General features: G+C 44.4%; 1 protein-coding gene across 4 annotated transcripts in view; it reads left to right on the top strand.

The window, feature by feature from the left end:
- The first annotated feature begins 2154 nt into the window (after positions 1-2154).
- The window catches only part of NFATC1 (nuclear factor of activated T cells 1), a 150121-nt gene continuing 125988 nt past the window's right edge, over positions 2155-26287 (top strand). The window contains exons 1-2 of one of the 4 annotated variants that reach the window (XM_090039539.1): positions 2155-2627; positions 15585-16686. In XM_090039539.1, coding sequence (XP_089895665.1) covers positions 2483-2627; positions 15585-16686 — 1247 coding nt within the window. In that variant the 5' untranslated portion in view covers positions 2155-2482. Of the gene's footprint in view, positions 2628-8129; positions 8388-15584; positions 16687-26287 lie in introns of those variants that run through there. The other 3 variants (XM_090039536.1, XM_090039535.1, XM_090039537.1) reach the window with 3 other exon arrangements.

Genomic DNA, 26287 nt, shown 5'->3' with positions numbered 1-26287 from the left:
CTGCTCTCAGAGCACTCCCAGCTGCATCGTCCCATCCCCAAAGGTGTCTCCCAAAAAACCCAAAACAAAACAAAAAAAACCCCCACCACCTTGTCTGGCCAAGCACCAGAGCCCAAAATGCTAGCTGCGATTTGTCATCATCTGTCCTGCTCCTCGGCTCCCCTCCTTCCTCCACAGCAAGTGCCCCTGCTCTCTTCTGCAGTGCCACGACCCCAGTCCCACAGGCAGGGCACAGCCCGGGAAGGCGAGGAGAGGGAGCCCCCCGCTTCTGGTGGGGGCTGCAGAGGCAGTGCCCCCTCAGTGCTCCCCTTCCTGGAGGCACTGTAACCTCCACTGTGACTGTGCAATAATCAGATCTCATGAGGCGCTGATGGGATTTCATAGTGTGTTTATTTATTTCCTCTCTCCCCCACCCTGCAATTTGTGAGAGGCAGGCAGTGAAGGAGGGATGCTCCGCCAGCCGAGGGAGGAGGGTGTCTAGCACTGGGAGCATTATTTCGAGGGCATCTGAGCCATGCCCAGCAGCTGGGGGTGGCACAACCCTCCTCTTCCTCCCTCAGGGCTGCAAAGCTGCACAAAGTGTTTTGCAGTCCAGACACCCCCCCAGACACACATGCAGGCACAACCCCTGGCACACGCCTGACGTGGGAAGCCTCTGGATGTGCCGAACACCTTGACCCTTGAGTTAATGTGGTTGCAGCTTCCTCCTGGAGTGAGCAAGCCTTTGGTCCCCTTGAGTTTTTCAGGTGCAGGTACGGAAAGCCTTTGGATCCTCAAAAGAAATTGTGCCTGAAGGGGCAGCCCCCCATTAGGGGGATATTGCCCTCCCTCTGGGCACAGTGTTGGACGTGGAGGATTTTCAGCTGCGACTCCGTGCAGTGACTTGTGCCCAAGAAGTTCTTCTGTTCCCCAGAAGCAGCCAGGATTTCGTTTGTTTGGGATTTATTTTAAACCACATATGGTTGTCATGTGATAGATTTATGAGTCTCTTTTTTTTCTCATACCCCAGATATTTTAACAGCCCTGAGTCTCCATTTGCTGCTGTCCAGCTCCCACGGGGAAAGTGCCTGTCCCGTTTGGCCAGCTGTGGGGGCAGAGGGAGAGGGGATGGACTGCGGTGGGCAGGAGAGACTGCCCCCCTCCCGGTTGAAGGTCTGCTTCTCCCCGCACTGCCGAGGGCCCCGCCGCCTCTGCCGTCCGCCGTGCGGGGGGTGCGGGGAGAGAGGGCTGGTGCCCGCTGCCCCCGCGGGCCGACGGGACCCACGCGTGGGGCTGCGGGAGTGAGAGGCAAGCCCGGATCAAAATGCGAATAACAAGTCTGCGCGGCTGAAATGGGACCCGCCGAGTCTGTTAGTAATTTAGCAGAACGGGATTTTCCTTTCTCCTGCCTGCCAGTGGATGCTCTTTTCCAAATTTCCACAGCGGGGGAAGCCTGCGACTTTTTTTTTTTTTACCTAATGATTTCAGCATGCAGGGCGCCTTCCCCAGCCCCCTCCTCCCGCCTTGCTTTACTGCGTGCAGTCAACATGCTGCTTGCTCGTTTGCAAGGCGCGCGCGCGCACACACCTTCACACACACACATACATTCACATCACACACACACGTACACACTCAGTCGCACATACACGCTCACACACCCAGTCACTCACACCTATACGCACATACACACGCATACAATCACACACAAAGTCACACATACACTCAGTCAGTTGCACACACTCAAACACTTCACTGACACACACTCCCATATACAATCACACACACTCACATACACTCAGTTGCACGCATACGCACACACACTGGCACATTTCACTCACTCTCACACACACACACTCGTACACTTCACTCACACTCCCTCACACACTCACTCAGCCACACACCCTCACACACACACGCACACTTCACTCTCTCTGTCTCACGCACACGCACCGAGGAGGTGTGTGAGGACGGGGCGGGGGCGGGGGCGGGGGCAGGTGCGGGCGCGGCGGGCGGGCGGCGCCGCGAGGAGGAGCGGGCGGCGGGTGTCTCGGTCCGCGCTCGGACTCGCGGCCCGGGCGGGAGGGCGGCGGGCGGCAGGAGCGCGGCGCTGGCGGCCCGGTGACATCACGGGGCGCGGGGCGGGGAGAGGGGCTGGAGGGAGGGGGGTGGGGGGGTGTTTTCCAGCTTTAAAAAGGCAGAAGCCGCGGAGCAGCCGCGCGTCAGAGAGAGGCCGCCGGGCTCTGCAAACTCGCTCCGCACAATAAAGCCCCCTGCGTTGCGCCCCGGGAGGCAGGCGAGGCTGCCCCGCGCCCCCAGCCCGCCCGCCCACCCGCCCTGCCCCGAGCCTCCCCGCCGCCGCCGCCCGGCTGCCCATGACATTTCCCCGGGGCAGCTGCGGCGCGCGGCCGGGTGGCTCGCAGCGCTAGGGGCCGGCAGAGGAGGGATTCCCCCGCCCCACCCCACCCCACCCCGCCTCCCACCCCCTCCCCCGGCCGCCGAGTGGATGCCAAGCGCCGGGGCTCCTCCTGCTCCTCCTAAGTTTCTGCCTGGACCTCCGGATCCAGCCAGAGGGAGAGAAACTTTGGTGGCTTTGCAGCGCTCCGCCTGCCCCTTCAGCAGCAGCAGCACCATGAAATCCGCAGAGGAAGGTAAAGACCCGGCTTGATCCCTGTTGCCGGCCACCCGGGATCCTTGCATGCTTCGGCGGGGGGCAGGCGGCGGCCGTGCCAGGGCCGAGCCGGGCATCGGCGGGTGCCGCCCGGGAGGAGGTGGAGCAGGGGCCGGCCGGTGCTGGCGCCCACGGCAGTGATTGGGAAGCGGTGTCCCCCTGGTGTTTCCCCAAAGCAGCCTTGAGGTTTGAATGCGACTTCTTGCCAATAGGTGTCTCCTGTTCCTCTTGCGCCGCGTGAACTTGGCCTTGGCTGCTGGAGCCTTGAGTTGTGCTCAGCCTGCAGACGGTCCCATAAAATACAATGCAGCTCTTTTTCTTTTTCTATTTTCATTACTGCTGCTTTGGGGGGATCTGTCAGAGCTCAGGGCAGGTTCAGTTGAGATCCTGGCAGGAAGGAGCGATCTGCGGACGCTGGGACCTTGCCGGGGCCCGGGGAGCTGGGACGAGTGCGTGTGCTGTGTATGTTAATGTTTGACATAGTTATTGTGGGCAGAACGAATTTAGCTGCTTGAATCACTTTGAACCACTAAATGCTAACATGCAAGAGCACATGGCATCGCCTGAATGATGATGAAATGCTATAAAACTTCCTCCCCCCTCCCTTTGGCCGGAATACACCCTGTCATTAAAATCAGTTGTAACGTTTCAAAAATGAAAAACCCGTAAAAGAAAAAAAGAGCAAGAAAAAGGTCCCAGGATAGTTTGAAATCTAATCATGATGCCCCCTCCTCCCTCCAGGGTACCAAAATAAACTAACAAAAGCTCCAGAGCTTTTCTTTCCTCTTCCTTCCGTGTAGAGCAGGCAGCAGAGTCTGTGACGGGCACTGCTGCAGGAGGAGGCAGTCAGTGGGGGGTAAGATGCGACAGTTTTATTGCAACTTTATTTCCCTTGTGAATGGTCTCGGGCGGGCACATCACAAACGCGGGCTATGGGCGCTGGCAGTGTTGGAGGGAAAGTGGCTTGGGTGCAGGTCTCTGCAAACCCTTCACTGTTAGTTTATTTTTCCCGTCCACCCACTTGCATGGGAGTCCATTTTGGCCCCAGGACATTTCCTCTCCTTCAAGCCTCCTAAACAATAACATCCTACTCAATAATGATGTTTATTTGGAGGCAAATGAAACTTCTAATCAAAGCCACTCGGCGGACTCCTCATTCGTCCTTGTGGATGACAGTCCCCTGTGGACACTAAACTGGGACCAGACACTTTCATCTCTTAGCAGGTGGAACATACTTCGCAGTTTTCTGCTTTGAAACCGATACTAGCACCTCTCTCTTCAGCACAGCCTCAAGTCTTCAAAGTCAGCCTCCGATTTGGGAGGGCCTTTGATAGATTTGAGGAGCAGTTTAAAGCAACTGAGCACGTCAGAATAAACATCCTAGGGGACCAGACAACTATTGAAACCACTCCGTATCCTTGGCGTTTATCCCGCAGCTCCGAAACTCCGGTTGGTTCTCTGAGTGATGAGTTTTCCCGGGAATGCTAGAGCGCTTTTAGGGTTTTTGGTTGTAGCCAGAGCGCTTTGAGACCTTTACACAGATGGTTTCAGGATGGGGCTTTATTTCAATTGAAAGAATCCTGCCGATCTAAAAGCTGCAAGTGCTGTTGGGTTCCTGGGCTGGGGGTAACATCTTTTTAAATGAAAAATGTATATTTGATATTTTAGTAAGTCCACATGTAGGTACCTAAAATAAGTGGGTTTATATTGACTTCACGCCTTTTGCTTCCTGATCCTTCCAATATCGTTTGCAGACGATGCTAAGATAATTAATGGACCATGTTAAAAAAATACCCGACCTTCCAAATCCAACTAAAATATGTAAATGGTGGCTTTTTTAAAAGGAGAGATCCTACTTTATTTCTGTGGTTTCTTGTGTATGAGCCTAGTGTTTCTGATGCCTGGTCTAAAATGTCACAAGCCGCCTGCAATAATTCATTTCAATGTTGATATATTTTGCAAGGGGCTCAGAAATTAGGCCAACCAGAAAGTATGACCTAATCCAGTAAATACATAGGAGAGCTCTGCAAATGAAGGTGTACCACTGCCAAATGGCGACAATCAGAGAAAATATGCTATTTTATATTTTCTCCGTGAAGAGACTATTGCATCGCTCCCGATGGAAAAACTTACTAAATAAAGCCTCATGGATCCGCACAATTATTCTTTGGACGCTTCCAATTGTATGGAGTCCCAGTGAGTTCAAATTCACTATGCAGGACTGTTCCTGAAAGTCTAAACTTTCATCCCGGGGTGATCCCCGGCCGGTGTCAGTTGTCCTGGCTCCATTGCAGTCAACTGAGTTATGACACTTTACACTAGCTAAGGATCGGCCCCAAAGTACTTCTTTTAAAGCAAACATGCACAATTCACAGCTTTATAGAAACAAAGCAGGTTGCCCCTTAAACGCCTTGGATTTCCCTAATTTAATGGCATAGCTTTAAGGCAGACGACTAACAAAACAGGACGCGTATACTCCCATCTTAACATATCCCATCGCCCGAGTTTTACATTTCTTTGCAGTTCTTCAGAGGGAAAGTGCCAATCTAAACATTTAATTGAAGACACTAATATTTGCGGAACTGGCATATCAAACCGTCTGCAAATTGCTGTAAACAAGAGAATCAATACTGAAAGAACCAGATGTGCAGCAACAAAAATGAACGCGATTCGATAGTAAGTTTAGCGGATATTTTTGAACAGTCTTTCTCCTCCCCCCATACCATTGTTAGGAAGCCAGATGGAGAAGAAATATCCTGCTAATAACAATTTATAGTTAATAGTTATTACTGGTTCATATAAGAAGGGAACGGGAACCCGTCAGAAGTGCTGCAAAACTAATCAACTGAAGGGCTGATGTTGACTTTGTAGGATGCTACCAGGGTTAGGATCAGCAGCAGTGTCATAAGGAGTGCTTGAGACAGCATAGTCCAGGGAGAGGACTTTCAATTTTCCTGTGCCAGGAGCTGTAATTTAGAAGAAAAAGGTCACAAAATACAAATATTGGCTTGGGAACCTTGTCTAAATCAGAGCGAACCAAACCCGAATATAATAATTGGTTAGAAAGAGAATTCCTACCTTCAAGGAGAAATGTGTCATGGGTTGCTGGGCTGAGTAAAAAGTGGCAATGCCTAGAAAACCAGTCACCAGAAAAAGCCCAACATTTTCAACCTTGGTGTCTAAGTTAGGCACCAGCTCCCGATTTAGGCACCTAATTAAACGGCCTGATTTTCATTTGTGCTGAGCCCCTTCATTGAAGTCCCCTTGGGAGACTATTTAAGAGCTTTAAAACCAGGCCACTGATTTTGGGTATCTTTGTGTGCATTCAGGCACTTTACATTACAGTGCTGGAGAAGACAGGAAAGAGGAACATCTATTAGCCATTTTGGAGGAGATGTCCCATTCTCCTGCCATTTCCCCACCCCCTGCCCTCTCAAAACTCTTTGAAAAGAATTACCTTAATGATCCTGGTGTTCCAGATGGTGGTTTTAAGCTGATGCCAAGGCCTTTTACATACCCTGGTGATTCAGCCGCACAACTTAGAACAAACAGCTGGGAGCAAAGAAATAATGGAAACCCTGCATAGTCTGGGAAGGCTGGTACACAAGCATGACACAATGGATTCCCATTTGGCCTTGCCAATCGGCTGCACAGATGTGTCACTTACATCAAGAGGGACCCCTTTCCCTCCAAAATTAAAATCAAGTTACACCCCCCCACACGTGTCCCCCCCCCCCACACACACACATACACCTTTCCCAGTTTTGGAGTTGATCCTTCTTCAAAGCAGGGGACAAGTCAGTTGTTAGGACTAGCTGGAACAACAACAGAAGTCAAGTGGCCACCACAAGTTCAATATCAGTTTAGTTAATTTCCTCAGGTCAAGCCAAGGCCTGTTGGTTGCCAGCACTGCATAAGCCATAACAGCCCATTTGTAACTGCAGCAAAGCTCTTTGTTATGAAGAGAGAGAGAGAGAGAGAGAGAGAGAGAGAGAGAGAGAGAGAGAACTATAATGGATTCTGATGGAAAAAATTGTATTTTCCTGGCACTTTGTAATGGAGCTTTTAGCCACTAGCCTGGAAAATGGTATTCCCTGAGTTTATAAGGGAATACCATTTCCATAGCTGCTTTTAAAAAAAAAAGGACGAAAAAAAAAGAAAAGAAAAAGTATTCCTTTGAAATCCAGCCCTAAATTCTGGGAGCTCAACAATTTCAGCTCAGTCCTGGCTCCTGGGGAGGTGAGGTCATTTGCACACTGCGGACTTAGGTAAACTGAAATAAGTGTGTTTCCAAAGAGAGGAGAAGAAAATCCTTGTTTAAAAAATCCCTTCATTTTTTTCAAACCAAAACAAGGCAGGCAAACAGCAGCTCCCAAGCTGGGAGCTCTATGACTGTGAGCTGATGGGTTGGAGTAGACGGCCTCCGGCGGTCCCTTCCAGCCCCCTCCTATATGACTGCAGGGCAAAGTGAGGGTGCAGGCTGTGGGCACCAGCCACAATCCCCTTGAGTTGGAGACTGGCACAAAACAAGTTTGCAGATTCCCCTTAGTCTGGAAGACTTGCCCCAGGGATTTTCTCCTTCCTTTGCCCCCCACACGGGGCTGGTATCAAAGTCCCTTTGAAAATAGGCTTTTACAGCGGTTGGCACTAGTGGGTGCTGCAACTAAATCAGCAGCATCCTCAGACAGGAGCAGCCTCCCCGGGGCAAGACTTCAACATCAGAGCTGCTGGGGGGAGGGCAGCAAGGCCGGCTCCACTGGCTGTTGGGACTGCAGCCCTGCTTGCCACAGAGACATCCGGGGAGGGGTGTGTGTGTGTGTAACATGGGCGGTGTGTGTGTGACATGCTGGGGTGCATGTGTGTGGGTGAGTCCGTGCGACATGCTGGGGTGTGTTTGTACGTGTGTGTGTAACATGCTGTGTGTGTAACATGGCGGGGTGTAACATGCTGCCGTGAGTGTGTGTGACATGCTGGGGTGTGTGTATGTGTGTGTCCCATGGGGAGTGTAACATACTGGTGTGACATGCTCTCTGTGTATGTTTGTGTGTGTGTAACGTGGGGGTGTAACATGCTGGTGTGTGTATGACATGCTGGGGGTGTGTAAGCTGGGGGGGGGACACTCCGGGGGTGTTTGCTCGTGTGTGCGCGTGTCCCGAGGGCCCGTCCGCCGCCCGGGGGAGACGAGAAAACTTTCCTGCTTGTGTTGCACCCAGTCCCAGCGCCGCGGGATCCCCGCGCCCTGCAGGCAGGAGCCGGGGCCGGGGGAGGGGGAGCGGCCCCGGCCCCAGCCCCTTGGTGCTCAGCGCCCGGCCCGGCCCGGCCCGCGGGCAGCAGCGCGAGCCCCGGCACGCGGCAGAGCACCCGCCTGAGCCCCCTGAGGCGGGCTCTGGGCTCCGGTCTCCGCCTCGCCCCGCAGCTCCCCCTCGCCCGGGTTATTTTCAGAGCAGGAACTGGCGAGTGGCGGGGCTGCGTGCTAGAAACCCGGAAACCCCGGTAGGGCGCGAGAGGCCGGAGGCGGCGGGTGACAGCGCCGAGCTCACGTTACAGCCCATCTGCAGCCGCCGCTCCAGCAGCAGGAGCAGCCCCGGGCGCGGGGAGCCGGGGCCGGGCGCGCTGCAGCCGCGGGGCAACAGGTGCCGGAGCCGGGGCCGAGCCATGAGCGGCGCGGGGCAGGAGCAGGAGTTTGACTTCGATTTCCTCTTCGAGTTCACGCAGAGCGACGAGTGCGGCGGGGGCAGAGGTGGGTGCAGGTCTCGTCCGCCCCCTCCACCATGCGAGTCAAGCCAGCCCGGTTATTTCTGGAGCCCCGGGGGGCCGGCTGCTGCGTGTGGCCCTCCCCAGCGCCGGGGCTGCGGCAGAGGGGCCCTGGGGAGTCACTCCCCCACCAGAGGGATGCTCCTCTCTGCCGCCTCCTTCAGGGGAGGGGGAAGGGGACTCCGGAGCCGGAGCCAGAGCCGGGAAGGAGTTACGGGGGAGTTCAGGTTGGCCATGAGACATATTTCTTCTGACTAGGAGGGTGGGAAAGCCCTGCAACAGGCTGCCGGGGTGGGGGGGTGATGGTGTTTCCATCCTTGGAGGTTTTTAAGACCCGGCTAGACAAAGCCTGGGCTGGGGTGATGTAGTTGGGGATGGTCCTGCTTGGAGCAGGGGGTTGGACTAGGTGGCCTCCTGAGGGCCCTCACAACCCTCACTTCCTAGGATTGGACAGAGGGTGGCCCTCTGGGGGAGCTCCCCCCACACCCGGGAGGCACTGCAGGGCTGGCGGGAAGGGCAAAACCACCGTCTGTCTGTACTGAGGTTCCACCAGCAGCGAACCTTTTCTCTGGCCCCCACACAACATGCTTTGTAGGGTCTGCTGTCCTGACAATGGAAACCTTTCCTTTGGCCAGGGGTGCCATTGCTTCACAAGCCTCCTTGGCAACCTCACTCCTTCTCCAATGAAGTGCTGGCAAGGGGCAAAGCTGGTTCCACCCAGAAAAGGAAAGAAATGACAGTGTCTTGCTTGGAGTACGTTGCCAGGCCTGTTAGGACTTTTCTGAGCTTTTCCATTTTATTTTGCAGCCGTGCTCATTTCACTGAATCATTGAATCCCAGCAAAAAAAGGTTGGGAGGGGCCTCAGGTGGTCATCTAGTCTAACCCCCTGTTCAAAGCAGGACCATCCCCAAGTACATCATCCCAGTCAAAGAGGAATATAAAACTCTAAAACTCTTGGTTCAGAGGTGCTACCTTTTATTAGGCCCACTAGAAAATAGCAGCAACAAAAAAATCTTTGCAAAGAAAGATAATTGTTTTGCTATTTTCAAGTCGGTCTAATAAAAGGTATCACCTCTGAACCAAGAGTTTTAGAGTTTTGTATTCCTCTTTGTCTCAGACCAACATGGCTACAAAATGGATCCCTCATCCCCGCAAGGCTTTATCTAGTGGGTCTTAAAAACCTCCAAGGGTGGATATTCCACCACCCCTCTGGGTAACCCATTTCAGTGCTTATCCTCCTAGGGAGAAAGTTTCTCCTCATATCTGACCTAAACTTCCCTTGTGGCAGCTTGAGACCATTGCTCCTTGTTCTGCTATCTGCCACCACTGAGAGCATTTGTCAGTCAAGCCAATGACAGGAATAGGTTTGATCACCGCTGCCCTTTCCAAACCACTTTTTTTTCTTAGTGAATAGATATTTTTTCACAGGAAAAAAAAACCCGCCCAGATCTCACGTGGGTTCTAAAGGTGCATGCATGTAACTAGAATGTGGGTCAGGCCTGTGAAAGAGAAAGAACAAGTGGTAAAATCTTATTCAGGTCTTGGATTTATACCATCTCCTTCCCGCCCCCCCCCAGAAGTTAGGGGTCGCCTGTTCTCTTGTTTTATTTGGGACTCATCTCTAGGCAGGTATCTTTTAGGTAATCCAGTTGGGACACCATGATACAGTATGGGGATTCTGAGCCATCACTCTGGTGTAGTCTGTGTGTAATTGTAACCATCCTTGAACTATGGCTGAAACTGCAATTGGTCTGTGAAGAAAGACTTCTCTGGGTGGATGCAACTTACCCATTTTTCCCTGTGGTGAGGAAAACCCAAACACAGCAGGCCCCACAGTGGGCTTTTGGAATTACTACTCTGTTTCCCTACACTTTACTATAAAGCTCTAATTCACGCTTCTGACTACAATGAAGTAGGAGTCCACGTTTGTACCTGATTATTGCAAACTCTCAAAGTGAAGCATTTGTCTGAATTTCATGATTACCCATTGCGTTCTTCTCAAGGGACCTCATAACATCCAAATGCTTGTGTTCAAAGCAATGTTTTGTGAATATGCAGCTGTTAAGGGTTTTAGATTTAAAAAATTCAATTGTGGGTGCCAGAAATTTGGCGTCTCTGGCCAAGGTTATCAAAAAGGCCAGTTGAAATCAGGGACCCATATTCCATTGACTTCCAATAAGTTACTCACCTCATTCAGACAGCTTGGAAAACTGGACTTTAAGCTCCTAAAGAGAAGGACCCTGAGTTGTTCAGAGCTCGCCTCCAGGCCTGTGTGAACTGCATGTACTTAACACCCTATTAAAACAAAAACAAGGGTGCTCAACAGCTGGGGAGATCAACCCCCTTAATGCTCTAAAGCATTAAAACTTTAATCAGAGGAGAAAGTTGGAAATTTCCAAGTTACCACATGATGAAAAGTAATATCGTCAAACATGGTCGCAAAAAAAGTAAGGGTCCAATTTCCAATCTCTGTAATACTGTTGAAGGTAACCCCCACTGACATGATTGGAGTTACTGCAGATTTGCACTCACCTAATGGAGATCTCTATTTGTCTCAAATTTAAAATACACCATGTAAATATTCCTGGTAGCATGTTTGTTAATTCTGGGTCCTTGAATATCAATGCCAACATAGGCTTCAGGCTTGTAAACTGATCTGTGCCTTTGTGGAGCTGTGAAGTCAGTGAGTCTCCACATGGACACAGAGATACACCTGCAGAGATCAGCTTGCAGGATTGTAGTTTGACATTTTATTTATAGCTGCCTTATTCTTACTCATGCAAAGTATAATAAATGTCAACATATTGGTATAAATTAATAACCTGTGTAAATATGTGGGGAGGGAGGTCCGGTTAATCATTTAGAATACTTGGCTTTTGCATTTTTAGTCATTTTTAATTTATTCTAATGACATGACCCTGTTCCCAGTTCTTGTTCTTATTTACATGGCAGGATTTGCTTTCAGATTTGGTGTTCATACTTTCTGAAGATGCTTAAAGAAGGTGTTTTCATTTATGATAATTACATGTATTTTTGGAAGCATTTTTTTCCAATTTCTAAAATAAAAAGTGGGCAAATACTATGAGAAGCTATTGTAATACATATGTATCAGGTACTTGTACAGTGCATTTTTTTGTTAATGCATACTATTTTTTTTTTTTTTGTATTTTTTAAAATGTGTATTTTTTACGGATTAAGTAAGGTAAATACTGAGTGATTCTCAAACAGGAGTGCTGCCAGATCTTTTAAAGAGTGTCTCCTGGTGTGAGGACATAAGGGAGGGAGGTATGAGGAGATAAGCACAGGCTCAGGCTTTTCCCTGCCTGGTGGATTGTCCACTTCCACTGTCCAGCCCCTCTGCAAGGAAGTAGGCACTGTAACATATAAAATAATTTATGAAATTGGGCGTCACTCAATTTACAAAAGTTTTAGAGGGGTATCTTGAGTTCAGAAAGGGGTGCCTCAAGTCCAGAATGACTGAGAACCACTGTATCAAATGTGGTGGTTCATTTGAAGTATTTGTGGTGCTCAGCTGCTGCAGTGGACCGGTCCCTAGCCCTCTTCTCATATGCTGTATGGGATCTGTGCTGGAGGTCTCTAGCAGACTACTGTGCACTGCTTTTCACCCTAATGCCCTGCTACATTTCATAGCACTCTGAAATGCACGGTGCTTTCCACACAAATAAAAATAGATCCCTGCCTAAGAAGCATGCAGTTCAAGCTCCTAATCCTACAATGAACTTTGCATGAGTAGTTGTTAAAGCCCACTTAATTTCAGGAGCATTTTACATGGGTACAAAAAAAGCTGTCAGTTTAGAGATCATTGCCAGACTGGCAGCTAACTTAAATGTTCTATAGAGTTTAATCTTTCTTTGCCTGCAGGAGACTCATTGAGGAATGAGAATAAGTAACAGACTAGTGCCGGCTGTGTGGTGTCCATCAGAGCTAATCTCTCAGTGCTGGGCAAGATGATTCTTGAAGGGCTGGAACGGCACATGTAATCTTGTGGCCACTTGTTTTTGGTTTTGTATTTGGACACAGCAGCATATCTAGTGGAGACCTAGCAGGGAAACTGTTTCCCCAGGCAGAAAAGGAGTTATGGGTTCTCACTCAGTGTGTTTGGAAACTAAGCCCTCTTCTAGTGCTGCCTTGAGCTCTAGCCCTGCTGTAGTCTTGTTGCACTAAGTGGAAAGATGATCCAAACAACCTCTCCTGTATGTGCTAACATAATCTGATAAAGTGCCAGGTGCTTCAAGCTCCATTTAGGTCAAAGGGATTTGTGGGTCCTCTGCAGCTCATCTAGTTGGGTTCTTACTTTGAAGGCTGCTGAGCTAATTCCTAGTGCCCCTTTAAAACTGTTGATACCCTTTTTGTTAATTCACTCCACAGGTTCAAATCCAGATTTGGGGGGGGGTGTGTGGAAATTTAGCTATGCAGGCTTAGGAGTCACTTGAAAAAAAGGAAGGTATTAAGACTTTTTAAAACAGTTTAAAATTTTTCTTTTAAAAATACTAACTAATTTGGTCTTATGCACCAACCTTCACTTCACAGAAATTTATGATGGCTGGATCCCTAAAATGGTGTATTTTATGGAGCATTCTCACTAATGTCACCACTATAATATAGTATGTCTTATTTAAATGCCACCATTTGGCTACTTTGATATTGGAAAATATGTAAACAAAATGGTGATTACAAACCCTATTAAACTGTGACTATTAAGCTGATCAGTCTGTTTGGGTTCCCAATGATATACATGCAACATAGATCTTGTCACACATGTGACCAAGACTTAATATACCTGAGTCCTATTTTTTCCCCAATATGAATATTTCCAGAGGCCCAAATTGAGGCCAAGACCTCACAGTGTTAGAAATTGTACAAACCCATACATACTAAGAAATGAATCCATATATATTCTAAAGAGAGAAGGCAGTCAGAGGCTAGGAGAGAAAGCAAAGGCATGCAATGGCAAAGGGGTCAAGGTTGCACAGCCTCCTGCTATCAGAGAACATGTGTCTTCTTGTCCCCAATCAAGACAATCATCTGCTATGTCCTGCTGTAACATAAGATAGCAAGACTGTTACAAAAATACTGGGCTTTATTAAGGCTGTGCTGTTAGGAAGAAAGACAATGCAAAAACTTTGTAAGAGGTAACACTGTGGTCAAATTAATTTTTTTTCAAAGCAGCTGCCTTATTTTTTTTATAACTCAGCTGCTACTTCGTACCTTCCTAGGGTGTAATTAAAGTATCAAGCTAGAATATGTTTTGAATAGTTTTGTTTCATTTGTTGCATACTCTAGTGTAATTTAATGAATCTTTCTTGGTAAATAGCCAGTTTCCTAAGGCTAAGTACAAAGTGATTCGAATAGGTGTTGAACACATTAATACTGCCTGACAAGATATAAATCAGCTTGAACATCACAGAATTACTATAGAACAGGCAACATATATTAATTTTATGGAAATATACCTCTTTTTGAATCATTGACATTAAGAAGTCTGACTGCTGTGTAGCTGGATAATGACATCAAATTGGGTAGAGCTGATTAAACAATAGAAATAGTGGCAGCAAGTGTCCTGGTGCAAGAAGCTCAGCAGCTCGTTTGCATATTCAGGACTGCAGAGGATTGGATCATGTTGGGAATAGCAGTCATGGTAATTAACAAAGCTTTTCCGGATCTCTGCCTTCATGGTAAGCCTGGGTCACTGCCTAGAGGGTTTGCCTCTTGGGAGAGAAAGAAACAAACACTGTATAAGGAAGGACTCCTGTTGTAGGGAAGACTAGCTTGTTTATTGTTATTGTTCAGGAATGAAAAAAGTTACCTCTACTATGACAATATTCTTAAAAGGACCTTGCAATGAAAATGCATGTTAAAAATAACATGGGGAAATACTCTTTAAAAACAGGAATAACCAAAATTAGAGGATCTGTTTCTTTTCTCAGTTTAGGGTCAGGTTGTGCTGTTAGGACCCTGGGCTGGTTAAGATGAGGATCCAGAGCTCCTTCTTCAGACCTCTGAAAGGTACTGAAGAAGGATACCTACAGTGCCACCCTGTATGTGCATGAACTGGGCATCACTTGAAATGGCCAGCCATCTTTGCTGGTTTGTTTAAAGAAGGCTCCCCCCTCAATTCTGATGCTAACAGGAAGCAGTATTGCAGGTATCTGTACTGGCTTTTGCACAGACAGACAGTAAGTATGTGACTGGGGCTCCCTATAATGTATCTCCCTCACACTTTCCCACACATCTCACAAAGCGTCCTTGTGAGAGCAAACCCTATCTGGCCCTTTATAGTGCAATGTCCTGAAGCTCACCTACGGTCATTCAGTGACCAAGCAGTGTAGCCCATGTGGTAACATGATCTAAGATCCTGCCTAGTTTTCCTGCATTAGCTGTGTCGCTGAACCAACACCTCCAAATGTATCTTAGTAATGTCAAATAGATAAAGTATAGATCAAGAGAACACTGGCTGTGCTTAAAAGGTTGTATAAAATAACAAATATTATTTTAGTTGAATTCCAGGAGCACGAAGTATTAAGAACTCCATGTGAATCCTTTACCAGGTGCAGGTTTGACTAGAGGATAAGCGGACCCAGAAACCAGAGTGGGATAAGAGGGTTTTTTTATTTCAAAACTAGTTGTAAAGTAGAACCAGTGGGAACTTAACCATGGTGAAAATTTCACCTGTATGTGATTTCAGCAGAATGTCTTTGATCATGTTCTTTATGTTAGATGCCCCCTACTTTATTTCCCTCTTCCCTTCCCTTGTCTCCCTCCCACCTAACATTTGTTTATTTCCTCTCTTGGGTCTATGGTTCACATGTAGTCATTGCAAGCTTCTGCCTGAGTGACCAGTCTCTGAACAGTAAAGTTTTGTGGCTTGAAGACTGAATTCTGCTTTAAGACTTACATCTAAGAAAGGGAGCTGTTCAAAGAAGTGTCTTGGAGATAAATTCAGTTTCTCCAAGGATGTTTTGCTTCACGCCACCAGAGTACTTATACTTTAGGAAGCACCAGTTTCCAGCACCTAACCTACTTTGCATGCCTGTGCTATGTAATGTTAAGTAATGACAGTGCTTTTGTGGGATTATAGTATCCTACTTCACTAAGAATCAATAGGTGACTAAGATTGTATCTATGTGCAACACCTCATGTCATTCTCTTTTTTTTTTCCAGAACACTATAATTATGCAACTCCAAATGTAAATGCAGGTTTGCCTCTAAATGTGGCACATTCCTCATTGTCAGCTCCATGTCATGGCCTTCAGACAACCAATCCAGTCATTTCAATTGTCCCATCAACAAATCATCCTTCTGGATATGGAGGACATATTGACAGTGTGGCCTCTGAATATTATCTGTCTCCAAATGTCAGACCTAATGGAGCTCCAGCATTAGAAAGCCCTAGAATTGAGATAACTTCTTATCTGGGACTGCACCATAACAACAACCAGTTTTTCCATGATGCTGAGGTTGAGGAAGCTATCCCAAATGCTAAAAGATCACCTTCTACTGCTACTTTGAACTTACCAAACATCGAGGCTTATAGAGACCCATCTTGCCTGAGTCCAGCAAGTAGCTTGTCTTCCAGAAGCTGCAATTCTGAAGCTTCCTCCTATGAATCCAATTATTCTTATCCATATACTTCACCGCAGACATCCCCATGGCAGTCACCATGTGTGTCTCCTAAGACCACTGACACTGAGGAAGGATATCAGCGCAGTATGGTGGCCTGCACTTTACTTAATTCACCAAGACATTCTCCATCTACATCTCCCAGAACAAGCATTACTGAGGAAAACTGGTTAAGTACTCGCAACTCCAGACCACCGTCTCCTTGTAATAAAAGAAAATACAGTCTAAATGGTAGACAGACCTCCTACTCACCACACCACTCTCCAACACCCTCTCCTCAGAATTCTCCTCGGGTTAGTGTAACTGATGACACATGGCTAGGAAACACTAACCAGTACACCAGTTCTGCTATAGTTGCAGCTATCAATGCCCTTACCACTGACAGTACGATAGACATGAATGATGGGATTCCTATTAAGTCTAGGAAGACTGCAATAGATCATACCCCATCCATGACACTCAAGACTGAACCAACTGGTGAGGATCATGGGACCATATCACCAACTGCTGACTTGTCACCAGAAGAGTTTTCTGGGTTTCAGCACATCAGGAAAGGAAACTTCTGTGACCAGTATCTTTCTGTGCCACAGCACACATATCCATGGGTCAAACCAAAGTCTCTGACTCCTGCATCCTACATGAGGTACGGTTTCCTGATACTACAGAAAAAAAATTAACAATGCCCTTATGTGTACTTTTTCTCCTTTTCTTGTCTACCTTTCCTTTTCCAACCAATTCTCTCCCCTTCCCACATGAAACATTTAATTGCTCTACTTTGCACTTCCGTAACACTGCATCTTTAATGTATGGTGTGACCCTAGATAAAACCTTTAGCAGTAACAGTGTAATACTTGGAATCAATGGTCCTAGGAGTTGCAACTTGCAACACATTGTTCTATTCCTGGGAGACTGAATCCTATTCCTGGAAATCGAGAGACCATGAATACAGGTGCATTCAGAAACCTGGACCTGTCAGTCAGCAGGACAATAGGGTGCTGTGAAACCTGTGGCTTTAGTAATTAATTAAGCATTTTCATGTTTTCCCCATAAAATAATTACACATCTTACTGGGATACCTGCTAATGGAGCTCTGACAGAGTCTTTTCAGCTAAAGCCTTTGCACAGTGTATAAAAACATAAAATAATTTTTGTTATTTTATACAGTATTCTACTCTTATATTTAACTCACTTTATCTGAAAACTAGTCAGCAGTCTTCCTTTGCTGCATGTCTGATGGTGGTTTTTCAACAATGTTTTGTCAATGTTTAACAAAAATGTCATTGGATACTAATAACACATGGCGTATATCCTGTCACTTTTATTTATCATGTAGTGACACTAGTTGTCAGCATAGGAAAAGCCAGAGGATAGTCAGAATTTTTAAGTTAATGTAATACATCCTTAGGTATAGCATTTATTTCTTAAATGCTCCTAGAAAAAAATCTTTCAGAAAGTCCAAATACTAGTCTATGATTTCTAGTTCTTATCATAAAAGTCAGTGAATTTACAGGTCTGACTGGCTATGTGCTTTGATTAAAAGAATTGACACTCTTTAAATGTGAAGCCAAATGGTAGATAAGTAGGGGAAATGCCTGTCCCTACATTCTCCTCTCCCACACTTTTTTTCAAGGTTACTTCTTTGTAGTGCTGGCTGTCTTCAAAAGTCACTAAACAAATTGTGACATCTTCTACCATAGGAAAAAGTATTGTGCCTTTTCAATCTCACACCCAACCCTGGTCCTCCTTTCTTGGGTTTGTATAATTCTAGAATGACCAAAAGCATCTGTTTGAGTACCCTTTAGGAACCTGATCCTGCCTAGTGGTGACCAATTGCTTAACGATGCTAAATACTCTCCACTTCACTAAAGTCGCTGGGAAATGAGCACTCTATACCTTGCAGGACTGAGCTCTCAGTTTGTATAGCACCGGATAAATCCTTTAGGGCCCTCTTGCATATTTAAAAAGCCTTTTGTGTTATCCTTCCAAAGGTGTAAAATAATCTAAATTAATTGCAAAAGCAGAAAATTTAAAACACACACATACACCAGATTGCAAGGGGAACAATATGACAATTGACCAACATTCTCTTTTATCTTTCAGTTACAGAGCGCCACCCTGTTACATGTTATTATATGCAGGCAGAATGCACCCAACATTCCAATGTGCTAAAATAAACAAAAAAGGTGAAATGTGCGAAAACTGAGCCTCAGCATGCTGTGTATTTAACATTTTTTCCACTGTTTTGGTCTTGTATAAAATATGTTTCCTGGTTCACAATATGTTTCCATGTGATCTCATTAACTTGTGCTCTGGGGCAGCTGGAAGCTACTGTAGAAATGTGATTTTAAGTTATTTCGCCAATCAAATACACTGACCACGTTTCCTTTCACAAAAAATATCTCACATTTTATGTATATGAAAGAGAGATGGGTAATTGAACACAGACGTCAACAGGATCACAGACTACGCAACAGAAATGATGTTGTTTTAAATCTTTCCAAAAAAATGGATAAGAATTTGTCACAACAGATCTGGATTTTTTCCTGTTATTTTACACATCTGTTCTATTTCAGTTGCTAGGATTTTAGGGTTAGGTTTCAACAAACAATTAAGATTCCAAAATCCACCCTGTCATAATGATTTTTAGATAACCACATTTGATTACCTCCTCTATCTCTTCCTGAGTATAAGTTAAAATTTTCATAAAAAGAAGGCATGATTTGGAAAATCACTCTTTTTTTTCTTTACTTCTCTGAACTTCTAATTTTATTAAGTTTGGGTTTTTTCTGCACCAGACTACATGCCAGTAGTAGAGGTCCTTAGTGATATTTTGAATAGTTTCAAATGTTGGTGACCTTTTTTCATGCACATTAAAACTAGTCTAGCTTATCATAGGGTTTACTTATGAGCAAACTAGACAATAGAGAAAAGTACAGAATTCCATCTACAGCTGAGATTTTCCTAATCCTGCAGTCTTTTTAAATCTAAAACATCTACTAATCTCAGCTCCAGTTTCCAACATGTGTGAGCATTGCGGGATTGGGACAAATCAGAATTCGATCTCGATTTGGGGCTTAATGACAGAACAGCCATAGACCTGAATTTGAACAGCGCTGGCCTTTTAGACTCCAATTCCTACTGTCAAAAACTTTAATGCTCACACAGACACCTGCTGAAATCTTTACAGCTCTGCATGGCCACTGTAGATCACAGGGCAAAACCAAATCCCGCCACTGATACCATGGCAGGTGAAATCTGACTGAGTCTGCTGAGGTTAGAACCCTAGTGAAGGTCTAGGGCAACAGAAGGATACCTCTTTATTGACCCACATGCTACTCCAATTCCTAGGGAGGCAGTACATCACTTGCTTGATTCTGCTGCTCCAGACAATGGTAGCATTGCCTGTTTTGGTGTTGTTCCATGAATTCAAGATTAGATTTTTTAGCCTACATTCTCCATCCCCAACAGTTCAAAAAAAATCAAGTCAGGGTCCACAAATTCTCTTCAATATCATGAGCTATCTTTTAAAAAGTGCCACATTTTAGGTTAGATTTCTTCATGTTTTGTTTTGAACTAGCATGCTACTCTTCTCTCCAAGACCATGAAAGTTATAATTCTTTTCCCCATGTCAAAGAAGGCTGAGAATCTGTCATAATCGAGATTCCAGGAAGTGGTAAATTAGAGATAAAATCACAGGAGTTGGCTCCCTTAGCCTCCCCTTTGTAATCCATGTAAAAGTCAGGTGGATTTGCTTTGCCTAGAGAAGAGAATAGGAAGCACTATCATACAGACTTGTACTTGGAGGAGTCAGAGAAAACAGGGCCAAAGACCTACTCTATAAGGATCAGACAGCAAAGCTGTTCCATAAGAGATGATAAGCTATGCTCAGCAATGACCTACAGGAGTGGGTACACACAGTCTCTGTGTTTCTTCAAGACCTGCAGCTATGCATTTTATTCCCTGGCAAAGTATTTTCAAGACCGGTAGCGATTATTCCTTATATTTGCTAAGGTATTTGATCTTGTTGAATTAACATAGTATTCCTGAGGACTACCGTAGGGGGATATCTCAGTAAAAACCGACCTCTTTATCCCCTCCTTGTTTTTGAATGTACTCAAAGTCTCTTGTGAGATCTTTATTAATGATCTTTGTTTTCATTTTTGATGGTTTAGTTTTTAGGATAGTGCAGTATTAAATTCAGAGCAGTGAGAGATGCAATAAAGGCCTTAAGATTCTTAACTATTTTGTAGTTTTCCATGAAATATGTCTTGTGCTTTCCAAGTTCTTGCCTTAAAATCAATAAAAAACTAATTGTGCCTATACAAGTCATATTCTGAAGCTTGGGTTTTAGGACCTCAGTGCCCCTGAGCATAAAAATAATTTACACTTATATTTCACCATTGATCATGAAACATTTGAAAGGACTTCGTAAACTATATTCAGGAGTCACTTGCTTCACATATCCATGAAATGCAGCTACCTCTAACATGGAAAACTGCACCAGTTTTAACAACTTATAGCTACAATTCAGCTCTGTCAAATAGAAAATGATACAAATTAGTCAAATACATTTGTAGGGAAATATACAATGCATTGATTTCTCAGTTTCCAAGCACTTCAAGGAAGAGACCATGCTTTCACATAACAGAGCCTAGTATTCTCAAGCCTTATCTTGATTTAGAGCCCTACTCTAATAAAAACATTAAATAATAACAGTTCTCCTGGGCAAGCCTTATAGCTAGGCATACAACCTGGAATCTAACCAGACCTTAGTACTGTCTTTCTATCTTGGGTGCTTATATGATTTCAGTTACCATAACCTACAAACACTTCAACAGATTTAATGTATTTATTCTCACACCATTTTTTTGAGGTAGGGAATCATCACCCTTTTATAGATGTGGGGAACTGAACTTCTGCCTTAGTATAGATAAGCCCTACATGACATGATCAAAGTAAGAATGAAAAACCCTTGGTAGAGCAGGATGCTAACCTCTGATCTCCTAATAAACCACTGGATCATCCCTCTTTTCATTCCCCCTACAAAAAGTGCCACAAGATCTTTAATGGCCACTAGCAGTCAGACCATCTATTGTATATCTCATTAAAAATAACAGTCTTCCATTTACACTACAGCCAAAAGCTGAACTACTGTTTCCAGACTAAATATAAGTTCTTTAGCATAGCAATGAGATGTTAATCAGATATTTTTTATTTTTAATACATTATCAACAACTTAAATCTTGCTTGACAAACTCTCCAATTTAAATAACTGAATTAAGAAAGAAGGCACATTTTCTAGCATGATTTCAGAGATATTTCTAAAAACTACCATAAAATTAGGAGTTAGGTATAAGAGGCAAGAGTTTTTGTGGGTGATATCTTTTATTGGACCAACTGCATGTCCGGGATAAAATTAAACAAGTGTTTGAATACAAAGTGGAAAAAAACACAGCATTTTTAATTTATATCAAGACTTTTCAACTTAAAGGCTTGGCATTTTAGATGCTGAGGAAACCAAGAAATGTTAGTCACATGGGTAGTCTCAGTGAGTTCAGTGGAAACACTCATGTGAGCAAAGTTACTCAAAGCCATATGTGTTTGTGGAATCGGGCCCTAAATTTACTCATCTCAATTCAGTTCCTACTTCCTTCATTTCTACATCTGGGGCCTAAATGGATGTAAGGGGGCAGGGGAAAGGTGGTTAATATAACAAGACCAATTTGCATTCCCATCTTCTGGGATTGTACAGGGACAAATCTGGTGGCTGATATAATCAAGAACAATTCTGAGGCTACTGTAACTTTGCTTAATATCTCACTGCAGAATAGCCATAATGCCATGCTTCTCAGTTGTGTTCCATGGCTGTGGGCAACTGGGCTATTATTGAGCCAGCCCAAACAGTTTTACTTGAACAGAGGATATTGTTAGACTCTGTATGCACAATGCACGGCCCCATTACTGAGAGAGCAATAAGAAAAGGCCATAAGGTATCAGATTTTTCATTATACCTTTGATTTTTCTGGCATTTTTTAGGAGCAGGAGCACACATATAGCCTGATTCACCAATGCAGTATTTTCAAACTGTTGTAAAATAATTGACTGTGTGGACTACTCTTTATTTACACTTACCTCCAAGGAGCAAGATACAAATTAGACCTCATATAAAATCAGCCATGTGGTTCCCAAACCCTTAAATATAGCCAGGTTATTTAAGGGCTATTTAAAAAAAAAGATATGGGTCACATTTACTGATTTTAAGGGTCTAAGTTTTATTCAAAAGCCACAAAATTTGGGTTGCAAAATGTGTCATGGACTACTGAAAATGGGGCTTAGGTTTTGAAACCTTTTGGAGCTTGTGAGGATTTTACCCAAGGTCTTCCACTTTTTGAAGTTGATAATATAATCTATTGTTTAATATCATTTCTCTTAAAGGCCGAGGTCTGTCAACCCAGCTGATCTGTATTGATTTAAGGATGTGAAATTTCTGGTGGATGTGAAATAAGTCATTATTCATCAGTCTTGTGGCCTGATTTATGTAGGGCTGAGCTGTGCTAATCCAGTTTTTAAAAAAATAATCCCAAATTTGTGAACTGAGTTGAAACAACCACAATCTTTAGCTAGATTTTAAAAGTAGCACAGCTGGATTCATTGTGACCCAGGAGAAAACTTTCATTCTTGAAAAGCAGCGGGCTCAAATCTTGGCTGATGTGGTATAAATTGAAATCCATTTAACTATGTTAATCTATATCAGTCAAGATTCTTTCCCAGTATTTCTTTTTCACCTGCAGTGTTTAGTATCTACAAGTTGCTTTGCTGAGCCCTCTCAAATTGATAGGGAGTAATTTTCAATACCCAGATTTATATTGTAACACTAAAATATTAGCTCGGTGACTCCCCCCACCTCCCCTTTTAACCATGTTGTGCTGCAGGAAATTAAGTGCATGATGAAGATAACCTAAAATAGGAAATAGGTCTGACAGCCACAGCCTGTGACACTGTTAAATGCATCACGCTGCTTCCTTTATCAGGAAAACTGCTCTTCATTGTCAATTTATTATTGGTCAAGAATTATTACCGAGAGATTAATGATTTTAAATGACAGATTGCAGGCTAAGCAGGAAATCATTTTTTATAACCCATGGCATACAATGAATCGGTGACTTTTTAAAGTTAATTATATTGAAATTTTCAGGTATTAATTTGAAACTTCTTTAAAAATAGGAACAGATACAGTTTTTGCCGGTCAGTTTAAATGTCTTTTTTAAAATTCTTTTGCCCTTGAAGACTTAAAGATTAGTGATTGTGGTTGGACTAATGCTGGGAAGGGGGTTAAAAAGCTTTAATCTGATAGATTTTGTGTTTTCAGAGTAAAGAAAAAAAATCCGTCACGTGCAAATTTACTTAAAAAAGCAGAAACTTATGTTTAAATATATGCACCAATCATCAGGAGAGATGCAGGTGTTTTGCTCTGCTCCTTGTCATTTATCATTAGTCAAACAGAGTTTCTCCAGAAAGTTTTCCAGGAACGTTTCTGACAAAAATATATTTAATACACAATATACATACCATGGCAGCCTTAAACACTTGCCAGCTGACTTTAGATAACTAAGACGACTGCTTGGCCCTTATTTGAGAGCATAATACTGTGAAAGGGTATCAGGGGCCCTGTTTCCCCTCATTCCCTCTGCACTTTGTTGCCTTTATAGAACCAGATAGACATGTAGCCCCTGTGCGTAGTATGAACTGCTCTGCTGCCGTAATGTCTCAAGAGAATCACCTCTCCTCCCCCCCACAATTTCCTAAGGGCAAGGAGCAGAGTGGGCAGGTGGTGCTGCCCTCCATCACCATATGGGGTGCTGGCTGGCTAGTTGGTGAGGCTTGTAAATGGTACCTTAACAGTTCCTTAATTCTGTCAATTAGTAAGTAGTAACTTTTGAACACTATATTTCTCTGCGTTACTAATATTTTTAGTATAAAATTATGCTGATTCTGAATTGTCAGAAATTCCATCATGCTGCATCATGCTGACACTCACATGGGTAACCCTCAGCCTGGTTGTAACCCTTACATCCACCACACAGACCTCTGGCACTTGAGCTAACATTATAAGTAATACCAGTAGTAAGTCATCTATTATTCTTCATGTGGATCAGGAGTAGAGGGGGTTAAAACACACTGGCCAGGTACATCTGTACCTAGTCAAAAAGTCCAAGGTAGAATCAATCTAAATTATGCAGTTTCTGTAAGCGGCTTAGTTTAGATTGGTAGCAAACAGAATATATGTTCACTCTTTGGTGGGGGGGGACAAATCTTAAACCAGGTTCCACCATTTTTAAACCAATCTGTGTGTGCTGAACTTCTTTTCTGTTATGGGTATGGACAGGTTTTATGTGCCAAACTTCTGTTCTGTTATGGCTATAAACTGGTTATGATCACTTATACTGCTAAAAGTCTGTACCTGGCCATTGTGTCAACAGTTCTCACAAATGCTTGCTCACATGCCACTCCTTGCTCCTTGTTCTAGTCCTACTTCCATTTAGGATCAGGAGTGGGTGAGATGTGATGATTGCCACTTAACTCTCTTGTGTGATATCTGAGCACAGACACTAATGGGCTTTAAGCATGTTATCCCAAAGATCTGCCTGGCCTTGGAATGGTACTGAGACTTGAACTACCAGCATCATTTCTAATTATGTTTGCATGTGTGCTCATGCACTTACTCCTGTATACACATCAAACGTGCTGATAAGAAAGTGCTAAATGAGTATTTTTTTTAAATATTTCCATGGTGTACATATAAGCTGAGGCCCTAATTTTAGAAAGAATTAATATATGCTTTTTTTTTTTTTTACTGACCCAGTGGTGCTACTCATGATTTCTTTAAGAATTTGGTAAAGTATCTGGTCTTAAAAAAGGGGAGGCCACATAGAGTGCTTTGAGGGAATCTGGGCTCTTTCTGATGCTGTTACAAATCTATTGGCACAAATCTTTCAAAGACGATACATTTTTATAAAAGAAACTGATTTTTTTTTAATTAAGAAAGATGCATAAAGCCTCATAGTTTTAATTCCTTAAGGTAGTTTAATATCCAAAAAATATAGTGTGAAAGATTCTCTTTTAAAAATGTTCTTTTCCAATTAGTCATGGCTGCTGGAGGGCTAAGTTAATATCAAAGGCCTCCAATTCACTGAATAACAAAAAGTCTGACAGATATTAGTTCTTGCTGCCTTTATAGGACACTTGTGGTTCACGGGTGTGATGTAATTCTCAAGAATCACACCTTCACTTAACTCATCTGTAACTTTTCCTTTTAGTGTCTTGCAGTGTAATTTAGTACTTACCTGGGTGCATCTACATGTGCATTTAACTGCACAGTAGACTAATCTGCTGCAGTGTAAAGCATCACAGTCTACACGTGGGATGCTATTAGACTTCAGCAAATGTATTTTCACTGCCTTATGGGAGTGAAAATAACTGTGTCTGAATGCACGTGTAAACGCTGACCCAGATATAAATTGTGCCTGGTCAGCCCAGGTAGCAGGTAGCCAGACCCCTGCCTGTTGCTTAGCCACACAGCGCTGCCTTTTGGGCAGTTGTGTACCCCAGCCAGCCCCTATGCCACCTGATGCTGCAACCCGGAACTTGGGGCTGACACCCTGAGCCTGCTGCCAGCGTGGAGTTGCTCTACCCTGGCTCAAACTGCTGTGATCCTGGGTGCATGTGTAGACACTGCACCTGGGAGCTGTTAACTCCAGCACAAAGTGGACCAGAATTTACTGCTCTGCACTAATAGAATGTGTAGATGCCCCCCCTGTGTACTATAATTTTTTAAGCTACTGGTACTCATCAGATAAGTCATCATTGCTTTACTTTCTTATGTATTTATCCTAATGTATCTTTTTGAAAAATCAGAGGGAATTTCTCATGGATTATCTAATTCAAGTGGTAGAAATTCAAGTTCTCTCATCCCCAGAACTGGTCACCATTGCAACACCCAAGCTGTACCAGCAATTGTGGCATTATGAATAGAGGACTGTTTAATTCCAAATGACAATTCTTGCTCTATGAATTTGGGCAAGTTACTTAGCCACTCTCTTTCTCAGCTTCCTTAACTGTAAAATGGGGATAAAAGCTTTTGTAAAGCATTTTGAGAGTCTCCTCTAGGGTTTCATCCTGTTCTTACTCCAGTCAATAGGAAAACTTCTGTTGACTAGACTGTTACATGAACAAGGCCAGATATG

The sequence above is a fragment of the Crocodylus siamensis genome, chromosome 3 (genome assembly GCF_052110815.1).
Source record: "Crocodylus siamensis isolate JL-2025a chromosome 3, ASM5211081v1, whole genome shotgun sequence".
Taxonomy (NCBI): domain Eukaryota; kingdom Metazoa; phylum Chordata; order Crocodylia; family Crocodylidae; genus Crocodylus; species Crocodylus siamensis.
The sequence above is the reverse complement of the archived record's forward strand: the minus strand, read 5'-3'. Positions and strand labels throughout refer to the sequence as shown.